Raw genomic sequence first — 16198 nt, 5'->3', positions numbered from 1 at the left:
TGTGTGTGTGTGTGTGCGCATATTTGAGAGTGTGTGACTGCTCTTAAGTGTGTCCTTGAAGGACAGGAGCTGGGGGATCAAAGTGTCACGTCCCTGCCGCCTACATGGAGACGACCGACCTTATGAGTCGTTGTGTGTGTGTGTGCTCTTTAAGTGTGTGTTTGATATGGGATGTTGGGGGGTGGAGGGGGGATGTTGGGAGGGTGGGGACGTGTTGGGAGACACTTGACACCGCCTAACCAATTTACAGGAGTCAGAGGGATTTGAGTTTTCATTAGGCGAGGAGAAACCGACCCACTCCTCGCCGCCTTCACCTGTTCAATGAATAAATTACAGCTCCAGCGCGGCAGGAACAGCCGCCAGCACCACACCGCCCTGCTGAGAATACAGCGCACAGTCTGGAGCGGCTCTGTGAATTTATCATTTCTATACATGAGATTTAATCTTCAACACTGCTGCTACACACTGCTCGGAGTCACTTTTACTTCCTTTCTTTGAAAAACTCCTTATATTTGGCTTTGATTTTGTGTCTCGCTGATGAAGTGCACTGCTTTTCTTTGATAGTAAAACTGGTTGCAGCTACATTGGGTGGAAAACTAATATTTCCTCCATGATTTGGAGATCTTCTTCACAGGAAGCACTGACTGATTAAACCAAATACAAGCCACAACGTCACGAGTCATTTCTTTCTATAGTCCCTTGACCGAAATGACCAAAAGTCGATAACACTTTAAATATGTATTGTATGTAATCGTCCTTTGCAGCCTGGCGTTGGCATGTTTTCACTCCATGTTTGTACTACAATTGCACAGATAAGTCACACAAGTGAAGCCGCTTCATATGGTCCATGTGTGTAGTAGAGCAGTGTTCAATTCTGGACGTCCAAACGCACGTCCTTGAGGAACGCCAGCACTGACGAGTGCAGATTACTAACGTTTTTCTCACAACCCCAGCAGGAAAGGCATGCTCATTATTCCCTATTTCAGAAAAAAGCTCTCAGTCTTCATTTGAGGGTGATAAAGATAATAATCATTATTGATTATGTGTGTATTATTCAGTTGTGGGAATCTGAATCGTACAAGAAAACGCCGATAGGCAATATCAACATTTTAAGCTAAAGGTCACAGGTGTCTTGTTGGGATTTTTAAATGGGAGAAACATGTATGGTTTGTCTATAATAAACAGAAGAAGAATATCACCCGTAGAAACTGGAACTTCAACACTAAGGAGATCCGGTGTCAAACACACAACTTGGAGTTAAAATCTCCACAACGTGTGCCCATGCTTTTTACACCTGAAGATAGAGTTCAAATCAACAGGAATGTTCCTTTAATTAAAAATTCACAGCAGCATTTCTCTCCTTAAAAAGAAAGAGAAATCCTGAGACCCAATTAACAACTTTTCCCGAGTTGTGATCAGAGAGGGAAAAAAAGCAGCAGCAACACCTGTCACGTCACACCTGTTAGTCTATTGACATGAATAAAACATGTCGCTCCAGGCAGAGAGGAGCTGGATGGTTAATTTAGCACATTATTAACAGGACAAGCCCACCGCCCCTCCACCACCACCTCTTCTCTCTAAGGAGGCCTCACCGCACCCCCCCACAGGAGGCCTCGTTCAGACAGCAAATCTAATCAAAGCTAATCTAATCAGGTCTTTATACTGAGCTGCAGAATGGAAAAATGACCCAATTCACTTTTCCCACACCAAACCCTTGAAAAGCTATTTCTGTCGCTCCAGGTTACGCAGGCTCCTCCAGCGACAGAGAGGAATTCTGGGAATTTGTCTTTTATAGTAAATCGATGCCGCGTATGCTCTGTGAAGGGAGAAAACACCGCCTTAAATCCATTAGTTAGTCCTCTGATTCAGGGAAATACCTGAAAAGAAACACGTCTCTCTCGGTCCCCTTACATAAACATTACGCGTCTCTGTTTTCTAGGACATTAAAGGGACTATTTCTGCTGCAAATTGGATTTGTTTGAACTATTTCTGATTGTTCTTTATCAAATTAAAGGTGGCAGAGACTTCAAACAAAGTCTCAGTAAGTCACAGCGCTTACCGAGATAAAATCTGAGTAAAACACTGAGTTTTTTATTACCTCCCTCTCGAATCGTCTGTAATCAGATGCTGCCACTGGGAATCTGGCAGCACACACACACACACACACACACACACACACACTGAGAATACACAGCACAGTATAGTGTGTAGTGCGACCACAAACAGGAGCAGAGATGTTGTCTTATAGCTAAAAACTACCTGGTATCACAACCACAATCGCATATCACTTATAATAGGCAAGGCATTTATGAATGAACTGTGTCCTTGAATACAGCATAAGACATCAAGTGCATTTTATTAAGTAGATTTATTTGAAAAGGAAAAGCTACATTTGTGCAAAAAGTTCCTGTTTTATTAGACATGTAGGGATTTTATACAACAGTTCTCGGACAGATTTTTTAAGGAGTTGCGTAATACCGGGAATGTGTCTGTGACCGGTTCAAATGCTTGGCTGGAGATACTCATGCGATAAGAGGCTGTCAACAGAGTGAAGTGGAAGAAAAAGGCCCAAAGAGAGACAAATCCAGACAAACCATGACCATAAAAGTCCACAGTGACCCGTTAAAGTAAGTATGTTTTGAGAACGATTGCAAGGATTTGGATTTACACTATATAGACAAAAGTATTGGGACACCTACAGGAGCTTGTATCACATCCCATTCCAAATTCTTAGGCATTAATATGAAGCTGGCCCCTCTCTGCAGCTTCCACTCTTCTGGGAAGGCTTTGAGTGTGTCTGTCATATCATGTGAACGCAGCTTAACTCAAACAAAATGATTGTAAGACGACAAATCGGCCCAGGCAAGAGAAATCAAATGTCACCGGAAGGACTTTCATGGGATGCCTGGAAATGTATTACTTGTAAGCTCTGAGACTGGTTGTGAAATGTCAGTATACAAGGTGGATGGCACTCTCCTGGAGGTCCAGCAGACGCAACAAGAATAGCTTCGGTTGCTGCCTTGGATCCTAAATTTGACTATTCTGGTCCTCGTCTGCTAACAACTGGATGCAGCTATTTATTCAGAGCCCCGTGTGAAGCGAGGAGCCAACACCTGAAGCAGGCGTGAATACCAGATCCAGCATGTTGCACTCTGGAGAGCAGCACAAGAGAGGCCTTATGTAAACGCTCTCAAATCCACTCCTGACATTTTGCCCGGTGCAGCTGCCCTCCTCTATCTCCGCTTCTCTCTGTTTCCATCTCTCTCCGTTAGCCCCCCCCCCCCAACACCCTCCACTCGTCGTGATAACTCAATATGTGCGCACAAAAGGCCGAGGTATAAAGTCATTGTTCCCGCTGAAAGGTGCGCCGACAAAAAGGTTAAGGCAGCCCTCGTTTCCACAGCACCGCTGGGAAAGTGATATTCACGCCGTGGGAAAACCCCCCCGGCTCCTTCCTCACTGATCCACCTGATGTGACGAATAAACGGCCGACGGCAAATAAAACACTTTCATGTTGAGGCAAAGTTGAAGTATGCATGCGACAAACTGTTGTTTTAAGATCAATTCTTCAATGAGAGGTCAACGGTTTGGTGCAGATTGTTGTATCGCTGAAGCCACGTAGGATTAATTGAAGCGTGAGACAGCAGGTCAAAGAAGAGGAGGGTTGCAGTGAACTATAAAGAAACGCTTACTCATATAGTTGAGTTAATTTACCTACGGAGTATTCAACTTCAACTTAATCGCTTCTTCTGGAGCTTTGACCGTATCAAAACCCTCTCATCACCAGTTCATTGTTGGACTTCTCTGTACAGATGTTGCATTTCTAAATTGAATATGCACAAATCAAATCAAAGCTGGCAGAACCTTTACTTTATTCAATCTGACACACAGCTCCTCTAAGGTGCATTTCAGATATGTTGTGTACTGATAAGTGTGTGAGAGTGTTCGAGGGGTTACTCCATTGAGTGGGAGGTTGGGAAACTGACAGATTTTGGGCCCAGATGTGTTGAGAAACCCTGCTGAACCTTCACCCAATCCCTTTAGAGAGGACCATGAGGACAGGCTGCACGACATCCATGTTGTAGCAACATGCAGAAGAAGAAGAAGAAGAAGAAGGCTGTAGTATCACTTGTCAGGGACAGCTTGTATAAGAGTGAACATACTTTAAGAAAGCCAAAGGATGAGTCAGGGTGCGTTCATGACAAGCATGTTTGCAGCGGTTTACTTGAACTCACTTAACTCTTAAGTTGCGTAAAGAAGTTTTTTAGCCACTTCATGTGCTCTTCCATGAGATAAACACCAGAGAAGAGGAATAACCCAGACAGAAATCTGTCACAGACTGCAAATAATCCCCTTCAAACACAAAGAATGCCAGTTCAGTGTGCAGAAATGACTTTGTGAAACTACCGTAGAAATCAGGCCATGCATACAGTCTCCTGCACGATGGGAACACTTCTCTCACTCCATGAAAGCTGGTTCACAATGTGAGCCTGAACGAGCCACATATAAAAATACAACACGAGAAATGTTCCCACTCTATCCGGACCAAAGAAAGCAAACGGTCGGTGCGATCACACCCTCAAAGCTAGCAAAACAAGCTAACAAAACTGGAACATGGGAGCCAAATGGTTTCTGAACGCACAAAATATGTAGCTACAGGGTTTTCTCCTGGTAGGCGCTCCGAGAGGGAAAGGGGGAAGATGGACAAGAAAAACAACAGATATCAGGAGATAAACACGGCAACAATGGAGGGTTTGGTCATCTTCAACCTCCAGCTCTCTTTTTTATTTCCCATCTTGCCCTCTGTCTCTCCCTCAGTGAGGTCCAGCTGAGCTGCATTAACTCCTGGGAGTCAAGTGGGAAATTAAGCTGTGTTTGCCTCACGCTTTAATCACCACAGCTCACAACGCGTGCATTTCATTACCCCTGAATAGCCTAACATATGCTGTAGTGTGTTATTTAGTGCATGTAAATGGTCTGCAAAGGCTGAAATCCCAAATTTCCCCCAGAAAGGTTCTCTCCCAATCCATTAAAAATGTCTTTCTTCTCCCTCTACTTTAAACGTTATACACAAACAGATGGCAGATCATGTGAAACCATATTATATCACTGCTTATTTACTCACAATGTCTCTTTAAGTTATCTAAAATCAATAACAGCTCATGAAACCCAGACAGTTTTACCGCTAATGCATGTTGAAATCTAATGCACTTACTTGATGTTCTCAATGTGCTGACATTATTAAGACACACACATACAGTATAGAGCCTGTTTACACCTTGTATTAGCATTCATCTAAGTGGATATCTGATGTGCATGAGGAGGAAAGCGTGTTAATACAAGGTGTAAATGCACGCATCGCAATTGGAAGATATCAGATGAGTGAAACCATATCTGGAGGTGGACTGTGAGTGGATCTCAGCAGGTGTGAAACACATCTAGAGTGAGACATATTCCTAACAAACAAACACACCTAATAAGCAAAACCACCAAATCGATTTACAAAAAGGTTAATGCTAAATTAAAACAGGTCATAAACAGATGCATCGTAAAGGTCATGTACATACATACACCTTCATGTGCAAACAAACACACATGCATGAAACCGATCTGCACATACTGTACACACGGTGCTTGGCAGAGATTCAATAATATAACATGGCTACGGACAGAATAGTCCTTCCTGATTGGCTGGCAGGTGTCCATTGACACTGTATATGAGGACATAGAGCTCAGTGTATGATAAACCTCAGGTCACTATGGAGACGATATTAACACGTTACATTAAGAGGTCCCGATATGAAGGTTGATAAAGAGTACGGACTGTGGAGGACACGCTGCTTTGCTCTCATGGTGCTCCTCGTTAGATTTGCACTATTCTCATATTGATGCTTCAAGTTACTATATCCATGTAGGTCAAAAGTAACCAGTAGCCAACAGCAATCCCAGCGTAAGGTCAACTAACTCTACTAATAATGACTAATAATATGTGGTTCCCTGATTGAATATTGGTAGAACGTTTCCCTTTCTGCTGCTTTCACTAAAAATAATAGAATCCTAGTTGAATAAAAACTGATTTAACTGAAAACCAATTCACCTGTAAAATCAAGAGTGCAGTTTTCTTATCAAATCAACTATTGCCAGTTTACTTTAATTTTCAATTCTATTTCTTCTTTGAGAATTCTTTTCCATGCCTTGTATTATGATGCTGCAACACAAACATTTCCCAGTTTGGGATTCATAAAGTACTTCTTATTTTGTACATCCATGTTTCAACCCCATCATTGTGGATTAAAGACCTTCTCCAGCTCTTCTTCTCTATGTTGGATTACAAGATAAGTAACAACTCTTAGCTGGTCGTGTGGTTGAGAATGTTCTGTAATACTACCAATTCAAACTCACTTCTATATGTCATGATAACATTGACGAAGCTTTTGGTTTGTTGGGATGAAGTTGAATCTCAAGCATCAACATGTATGTAAATTTCCCCATCAGGGTCTCTTCCTCCCCATAATGTGTGAGATCTTTGTCCACACACAAGTAAACAAAGCTGCCACTACACACACACACACACACACACATCGGTCACACACTGAATTGGGTCCAGCAGCGGCATCAGCAATCGATCAGAGGGACGGTCGGAGCAGCTAATCGCCACTTCTCTACGCCTCGGAACCGGGTCAGCTGACACGAGAGCAGCGACAGCGTGGGAAAGATGAGCAGGATCCTTCTGACTGCGGTTAACCGAGCGGAGAGCTTTCAAACGCCTCGCCGGGCCGGCGCACACACACACACACACCACGTAACGGAGCCCCGCTGTGGCCCGCTGCGGGCTTTCAGGCTTATTAAAGACACTCGGAGCAGAGGGGGGGGGGGAGAGAGAGAGCGTTCTGTGGTCTGAGTTTGTTACTTAACAGAGAGAAACATGTTCCAGATTCCCCCTACATGCTGCACCAGACAAAACCTTTGTAGTTTAAATGTTCCAGAGTTAGGTTTGCATAAAGAGAGAGCGGTCCTCGCACTGATCTTCAGTCTCATCGGATCTTTCTGTAACCATACTACGAAATCTAAAGCCACACACAAAGATAAGTAACTACAATATGCACCAGTAGATGGGAGATGCATCAGCTCTTTTGATCCAGGACAGTCCTAAGATGAAAAGAGTAAAAGTGCACCTGCTGCAGCCTCTGACCCCCCTGTAGCTAAACTAGACATCATACATTTACAAAGCATGACATTGAAATTGAAAAACGTAGATTTAGTTCACCATATATTCTCTGATTACTCGAGAGGACTCAGCAGTGTGCAGATTCCAGCGAGGGAGCTTACGCTAACTAGCCGGCTGTCTGCAGATTCATGCGAAACAATGCCAGGAGCATGGGGAGAATTACTGAGCGGACTTTATAAAACTGGATTTCATGGTTTTACTTTGTTGCAGCATGTGGTAGTGTTATTGCACAACTGTTTTGCATGTGTGTCCTCGAAAAAAAAGGACATTTTGTCTAAATGTTGCAGGATCACCCTGGTCCACATCATCTATATGCACGGTGGCGTCACGTTCTCCTCTTTTCGCCGAATTAATCAACCAAAAAGCAAACGCCGAACCAAGAGGAGCTCCTGATCAAAGAGCAGCCAAGGATGCACTCGGCAAATGAGCCAAACGAGCCGACCTGCCGGCGGTGACGCCACCGAGGAATCGAGCGAAGAAGACTCGCCTTCTTCCAACGGTGCACTTTGAGATTGCTCTCTGATACCGCGGGCGAGGTGATCTTCTGCTCTGTAATCATAGCCTGTGTTCCTAATGCTACTTCACTAAAACATTTATTCTAGGAGGAAGAGGAGGTCTCCAAACAACAGCTGTTCCACCTCTGTCCTCTCAGATCTGCCAGGCTGAGGGGGGGGGCCTCTGACAGGAGTGGGGGGCAGAGGAGGGGAGCAAAAACGGGCCATGAAACTGAAGGAGTATGCACCCTTGATCCTTGATTTACTCACGGAGGGGTGAGGGGAGGACATGTAGCTCTAAAAATACCCCATAAGGAGATGGGGAGGTTTGGGTGAGAGGGGGAAACAGGGGAGGAAGAGGAGGAGACGGTTGTTTTCCACTCACTACTGGATGAAAACATCTTACGTTTCTGCACCCCCAAAAATACACTTCCCTCGTGACCCTCACAGGGAAGCTGGGTGAGGGATTTCTTATTTTCTTGAAGGGGGTCTACATCCTCTCTCTTCCCCATCTTCCCTCGGTCAATCCCTCCCCCCTCGTCCTCTTGGTCCCTTTCATGAGAAAAGATGCCACTGAAGACCCGCTGAACAGCCCGAGGGGTTACCATGAAGGGGAAATGATCGGCAGAGCGCAGAACAATGTCCTCCTTTTTTTTTTTTTTCCGCAGCTAATTCATGTCAGCACCAGTGGCCCAGATACCGGGGCCGACCGAGGGAGTCCACTATAGCAGCACCAGAGGCTACAGGCCACCGTCTACCTCACACACACACACACACACAGTGGCTGTCGGCGTGCCACAGTAGAAGAAGACAGTACTGTCTGTAACGAGATGTCTGTTTCCTCAAAGCATGATAAGGAGGAGGGATCTCTTTTCCAGGAATCGACCGGCATGATGCATTAGACGGCATTAAAGGAAGAAGAAGATGGAACAATAGTACAATTGAAGTCATTAATGAAGAAAAAATGCCAAGAATTCTCTGTTTCCAGCTCCTCACAGATGAGAAAGGGCTGTTTTAATACATTTTAAATCATTGTAAATGTAATATATTTGAGTTTGAGACAACTAAAGACCTAACCTTCAAATCTGGCAACTAATGATGGCCAATTTTGATTATTCTATAGACATCTTAAGAGACTAACGGGGTCATTTGTTGACAGCAGATCACAATTCTCAGCCCAGAGTAGGTACAGTATTGTGTATACACTCTTTAATGCAGCTGTTTTGTTGCGCAATACACACACACACACACACACACACACACACACACACACACACACAGGTCCACACCAGACATCTAACCACCAATTCCAGCAACCCGTGAAAACTTTATGACATGTCCGATTTTAAAGGATGAGGTGTGAGGACATTTTTAAAAAGCCTGCTGCAGCCTTGACAGCCTCATCAGAAGAAGCTGCTGAACACCGATACCCTCCTTCCTTTGTACCCCCTCACACACACACACACACACTCGTCCACCCCCCTCCCGGGAGGATAGTGGAAAATACTGACCCCACACACGCCGAGTGAGACAATGACCCAATAACGGATAGAGCGTGAACCTGAGAGGCGGCGAGGTAAAGGCATCCCCCGGCCCAGATTGACCGAGGATCTTCACTTGTTTGAGTAGTTGGTGACACTGATACCCAGCGCCTGTGTCACACACAACTTAGTGGTAACCGTATCCGCCCGCAGGGCCCCAACTTACTACTTCCATCTTCCCCTCCGCTGACAGCTGACCATGAGGAGTGATGAATGGAGAGGTCACGTAGCCAGCCGAGCACACAAAGCACCCGATATGTACATTCTGACATGAACACACACACTCACACACATTCAGCCTCTCTGCTTCTTCACAGCAAGAATGTCCGAAATGAGGATCAAAGATGACTAGCCTGGAGCAATCTGTATCAATATGCTCATAGGGTTCAGACACTTTTCGAAAAGCAATTGAATGATTTGCTGTAGCCGGAATGAAGAAGAATCGGTACAGCTGATTGGACGCTGCAGAACTGTTGATGGCATTCATGTAAAATGTCAAAAATGTAAGACAGTATGTTGACCCATGTACAGTGTCTGTTGCTAAATACACCGTTTCATCTCCGGAGCCCGTGGAAGATTCAGGAAGATTCAGATCCATCTCAGCTCTGTATCTTCACTACAGGCAGTATAAGAGGAATGAGCCCATGTTACAGGACTATATGTCATGTCTTCAAACAGAGCAGCCACTAAAATAATTCTTATTATGAAACAGAGAAATAGGAAAAATCCTCAAATTGGAGATGCAAAAAGCAAGATCTCTTATGGATATTTTGTCAGACACTCTGAAAGTCATTATTTCAAAGTCATTTTTGTCTTAAAATTGTGTTGCCATTATCACTCAAATGAAACAACCATTCACAACTCAATAAAAGCTGAACATGGTACTCATCTAATCATCTAAAGGCTCAAAAACATTGGCTTCTAGGAGTTTAAGACAAACATTAATGGACAGACGGTCAGTTTTGACTTTCATCCTCTCTGTTACCACAATGAGCAAGACTCTGGTCTGACAGCTCACTCAGCTGTTGAGGGAATCAAACCTGTGACGTTTCCTGCACAGGACGTCACTCTCACCATGACACCTCTCAGAAACAGATCTCTGAGAGTGTAACAGCAGCTTTCAAAAGTCTCTGATGGTCTCCACTGTTCCTGTTTCCCACGCTTGCTCTCCAAATAAGGAGCAGGTTTGTTTGGAGAAGATAATAAGTTACCTGCCACTTCTTAATCAGCACTCACTTTCAAAACACCTTCAAACACTCCCGCAGCAGATCCCCCCCCCCCCCCCACCCTCCACGCGCGCGCACACACACACACACACACACACACACACACACACACACACACACACACACACACACACACACACACACACACACACACACACACAAACTGACTGGAGCCACACAAACAGCAGCTTGTTTGGTCACTCATCAAACCGAGATACAACTGCACCGCCGCTGTGCGTAAAAGTCATGCGCGCTCAGGGCTTTAGCTAGGTCAGAAACGCACAGACATTCACTCAAAAAACTCCAAGGCAAGAAAGTGATATCCCCTCACGAGATGCCTGATCATGTAGAGACGCCAAAAGTTGCACGCGGAGGTAAGAATGAGCGGCACGCAGAGACCCAGACAGCTCTGACAGACTTGTTACAGAAAAGAGTGCCAAACTGTGCCAAATAACAGTCAGGATGAGCGATCTTAAGACTGTGCCATGATCCAACTCCAACACATACAAACTCCCTCTGATAATTCTCGTAGTTTTACCACAAAATGGACAATTATTGACATTATTATTGACGTAAAACGTGTCCACTCTCCACCTGCACATTAAGATCCACTTACCGGCCACGCGAACTGGAAGGGGATGAGGATCTTCCCGGCGTCATTGTTCCGGTTCTGTCCGGTTTTCTGGCCCCCCTTGAACTGAAAAGTATTTCCACCGATAACTTTAGTAGTTTCCGAGCCGTACGTGCACGGTCCATTGGTCGAGACCTCGGTTTGGTATTCCTTTAAACACACTCTGATGTAAGTGTCGCACTCGTCCGCGCCGCAGTGGCCCTCCGCCGCGCTCTTCTCCGCGTCGCAGCAGTCCCCGTTCAGGAGCTGACCTTTTGGGTTTTCCACCGAAATCAACTGCAGCTCGAAGTAACCCGTGGAGTGAGACACCTGAGAAGATACGAGAGTGAGAAAGGCTAACAAACCCAGAACGATGTGTTTACACTGCAATAATGTACATTTTCAGCTTCAGGTTTTCTTCTAAACTGACATGTTATGCCTCATAGGTTATTTTTTATTTTATATAAAAAGGTGTAAAAGCAGGTGTGAAGCCTTAATAAGAATCTGTTTAGAAAATTAGTTCGGTGAATCAAGTCTTTAAATGGACATTTATTTTGTAATCAATTGAAGTAATCTCCCCATGCGCAACTAGAAAGGAGAAAATAGGACTTTTTTTTGCAGTGTGCAGTCCGCCTGCAGCCCACACTACAGTACAGTTTGGCACAGTTGAACTTCAGGGCTGCTCTGAGACCTATACTCCAATTTAGCTCACTCTGCATATCAGGCTGCAGCTGTAGTGCAAACACGTAAAGCTAATTCACCCAAATACCGTGCGTCACCGAGGCTTCTAGAATAAGAATAAGACCCGAGTTTACGCACTTATCCACCCCGAAATAATGAAACTCTAGACATGAATAAACAACTTTCTCCAGATAGTAACGCTTTACATTGCTATGAAGCAGCCACTGCCTGTATTACCTGTACCGTATATGACAGATGCTTTTTTTTTGTTGCCTGTGAATCAAACTAAATGTATCTCCCCGAAGGAATTTCGAAATTCCGATATCACATGATCCGACTGTAGAGACGCAAATTCAATTAAAGGCTGGAATCTAACCCCCTACAAACATCCACTTCCAGTGGATTGTTAAGTGAAACGCCGTCAGAAAACACCATCTTCCTCTCAGATCAGCGCGATAAAGTTCTCACCTCAGCCCACAGCGTCAGGAGAAGACACACTAGTGAGAAGCGGTGCAGTTTTCCCAGATTATTCCACATGTCTCCGGCTGCCCACTGATGGTTACCATTAGGGAATTGAAAAATATGTAAGTCTCAATCAGTCAAAATAGTATGAGAGAAAGCAGCGTCCTCCTCCTGGTGTGGGAGGCATGCACTGCGTGGTGCTCCCCGGGATGCCTGCAGGTTCTGGAGGAGGAAGCGTGCGCTGCTGCTGCTGCTGTTTGGTCCTCTTAACAAGACGCGCGAACAACACTTCACTCAGCCGCTCGACGCACTAAACAGCAGAGAAGCAGAGCAGCGGTGCGTCTCTTTTGCCAAAAGCCAGAGCCGGGCGCTCCCCCTGGTGATGGACAGCCGGCGGACCAATCACAGGCCGCCTGAGTGGAACGTCCGTCAGCGGAGAGCCAATCAGAAAGAGGGGGCGGTATCAGGAGTTGAGGGGAGGACCGCAGATGGATTTATTATGGAAGTTTTCTCAGACAGGAGCTTGTATTTTTATTATACACACAATAAAAAGGTAATTGTATTGAATATATACACATGGTAATACATTTTGTCCAACTAAATCACAGTTGTAATATATTTATGGTAAAGGTTTTCTGCAGAATTGTAATTAAGAGGATTTTACTCAAACCATAAAACAAACACAGTACAAAGCAATAAATCAGACCCATAAATAATGAGTAAAAGCATGTAGAGTGCAGCACATGTTGTGTTTAGTGGAGGATACCTGAGCTGCTCCTCTCTGACCTGCAGAAAGAGGAAACATGGCTGTTAGCGCCCTCTACTGACAGTCTGCGACACACTACTACTACTACTACTACTACTACTACAGGGAACTGTGATGACAGCTGGAAAAGCCTCTACATTTATCAAACAGTGGAGTTTCTTTTTGGTATTCACATATAAACACTTTATTATTATACTTCAAAACATTTCAGGTGAGACATTTTGCACTAGTCATTTCCCTCATTTTTTAACTGAAATCAAAGCATGAAGTAAAGATTTCAATTATAGTCTGTATATTTATCCTTCCATCACTGTTGGATTTTACTTCTGATTCTTGAGTACATTTAAGTAACAATCAACATGTAAATCCAGTTTTCTCCACTGTGTTTCTTCCAGTTTAACTTGGGTATTAAGGTGCAAATGCTATCTGGTGGATATGTTTGATCCAAATAATGAAAATGCACCAGAATTCAGAAACCTTTTTCCATCTTCAAAGTAAAAAAATAGCATAGCAACTGTGTGGACATGTAAGGATGTACATTGTGTGGACTTGTGATACTTCAAGTAAGAGGTGAGACGTCTCTCACCCAACCATTACGTAAGAGATTCAGAATGAACATCAGTGAGGGTTTCAGCCTGGAACACCCTCTAATCTTTATCAGCCCCCCCCCCGATGAAAAAACAATTTGAATTTATGGCAGCGGTCCTGAATTCACAGGGACAACTGATCGCTCTGAACAATGGGGCCCTGTTTGCACTCTGTTTTTTTTAAAGTAATATATCTTATTGTCAGGACAAGTCTTTATTTCCGTGCAGTGTTCCGTGAACTGATGTTTATACGGCAGGTTTCTGCACAACATATTCTACATCTGAGGCTGCGTTCGGCACCAATAAATAACGTTTTGTGTTGACAGGTGGTTAAAAAATAATGAAGCGTTCGGAGAAGTGAATGGCTAAATAAATCAAAACCACTTTGATGAGAAGACGATTCGTGCCACGTCTCAAACCAACCACGACGATGTTTCGTTTAACATAAAGGAAGAACAACTCGTCTTTGTTTTTTCTTTTGGGGACAGCAGCTGTGGTCGGTTGGATTGAAAACAATTACAGACAACCCAGCGTGATGTTTGTGCAGCAAATTAGAAGTATCGGAGTGGCCGGGGGCGATTTGATGCCTTAAGTTGCTGACGTTTAAACCATAAGGGCCATTTTTGGATGTCACTTCTTGTCTCTCTACTGTCAACCCTCTAATAAAGGCTTAACGTGCATCCAAAAAAGAACTTCAAGGAGACAACCGCTGACACTTCAATGTGGTGCTTTATCTTTTAAATGCTCTACTAACAAAGCTGTTGTAGCGGTATATTAAGTTAGTGGATCACTGAAGTATTATGGTCTCATATTAAGAGAATAAGGAGCCAAATTTCAAGATAATGCATCTCATTTTGAGTCAAAATGCCAAATATTAACCCTATGTTAGAGAAAAAGGTCAGGAGGTCATTCAGTAGTATTCATCCTCTGGGAACTATGAACACGTATTCTGGAAGTGGTTGCAAAATACAGCTAAATATTCATTCCAGTTGTTATTGATATGAATTTGCATAATTGACTGGTAATGATTTTGTTTTTGTCAATAAAGTTGTGCCATTGAGGATTTGTTTCATGATGATTTCCAAACTCAAACCTTCCTATTCAAGAGCTCTGTGCCTTCCAATACATATGAAAACCCTGTATATGTGTTACTTCCCGCATGCAGACAACATTTCCTGCTGCTTTTATATTCGTTCGACCTCTCCGATGGGGGGCCACGGGGCGGTCTTACAGGACAGCTGTTTTCTCCACATTTACATCATCCCGCTGCAGCTTTAGCCCGCGCACAGTGGATCAGTTCTGCAGGCCGCTCAGTCGGGACAGAGTCGGACAGGTGGCCTCTGACACCCTGCAGCAGATGTTTCCTTCCAGGGAAGCAGGTGCAGACACAGGACACACACACACACACATTTTGCCATTTGCACATACTTGTGTACATATGACTCATTGACATGCCTGCACACAGACACAAATGTGTTGTCTTCGTCTCTTTACGGCGGCTCTTATCAGCAGGGATAAGGAAGCAGGGGAAACAGATAAACTGGGGAAGTAATGAGGCTATTAGCATGAGGCTCTGCTCCTTGGTATAGCACAGGCTCAATGGTCACAGCCTGCATTTACTCCTGACTGTACAAGACCTGTCCCGAAGTATCATTTCAAGATACTTTGTTTTATCGAGGGATGTCAATGGGGATTCATCTGAAAACCTGCACCAAAGAAAAGCACATTTAATCACAACTTTGAACCTTACTTGCTCTATGCAATTCAGGCGTGGATGTTTACCATAAATTGAATGACAGTGAAAAGCCAAAAAAGGAGGAACTGGCACAAGAAACAGTGAGAACCATAACTGCATCCCTGTACCGTCACACTAGTGTTGCACGGTGCACCGGTACTAGAAAGGTATCGCGATACCCTGCCGTTAAAAAATGTTCAACAAACACAAGCAATAAATCAATCGTGATTACGATGTTGAACCTCGTGAGGTAGCAACAGTAGCGAAGCACGTTCTGCACAATACCTGACGTTGTGCAGCATCTTCCTTTTTAAAGCCAAAATAATTCCACACAACTGACGTGCCGCCCCTCTTTGGTACCAAACTTCCAGCCGTGCACTCTTCTGACGAGCCTGAGGCCATTGTGCAACAGGTTCAAGCGCAGCGTTGACTTCTTTCCCTGCCTGCTCGGCTTCGCTCGGCTCGCTCGCAAGTCACGTGACCAGATCACGTGACCAGTCAAATCGCAGCCTTTGCGGTTGGAAAATCTCGTTTTGTCATATCGCAAATCGTTCAACCCTACACTACGTCACACCTGCTCAACGACCAATGTTATACACTCGTTTGTGACGTGTGAGGAAAGGCAAAATGATCGGACTTCAAACCAACAAACCACAAATCATCAAAACTGAGCTGAGCTATAATGAAGTCAAAAACCCTCCTTTTTCTCACACCTGTGTGCCAAACTTTTCTTAATTACATCACACGTTTTCCAACCAAAACACAAGTAAACACTAGTCTTTTAATTATTTGTGACTAATCATGACACTTTCCCTACACAGCATTTCAGAGGAAAGTGTTGCACTATTTCCCCGTGATACTGTTGGAT

The 16198-nt window shown here is 44.2% G+C and overlaps 1 protein-coding gene across 2 annotated transcripts in view; it reads right to left on the bottom strand.

The window, feature by feature from the left end:
* LOC134881895 (protein jagged-2-like) overlaps positions 1-12557 on the bottom strand; it is a 47590-nt gene extending 35033 nt beyond the window's left edge. For both annotated transcript variants that reach the window (XM_063909488.1, XM_063909489.1), the window contains exons 1-2: positions 12249-12557; positions 11106-11429 (exon numbers count right to left, since the gene is read on the bottom strand). In XM_063909488.1, coding sequence (XP_063765558.1) covers positions 11106-11429; positions 12249-12317 — 393 coding nt within the window. In that variant the 5' untranslated portion in view covers positions 12318-12557. The remainder of the gene's footprint in view (positions 1-11105; positions 11430-12248) is intronic.
* Between the last annotated feature and the right edge of the window lie 3641 nt (positions 12558-16198).

Source organism: Eleginops maclovinus, chromosome 19 (assembly GCF_036324505.1).
Source record: "Eleginops maclovinus isolate JMC-PN-2008 ecotype Puerto Natales chromosome 19, JC_Emac_rtc_rv5, whole genome shotgun sequence".
NCBI classification, from domain to species: domain Eukaryota; kingdom Metazoa; phylum Chordata; class Actinopteri; order Perciformes; family Eleginopidae; genus Eleginops; species Eleginops maclovinus.
This window is presented reverse-complemented; position numbering and strand designations above follow the sequence as displayed.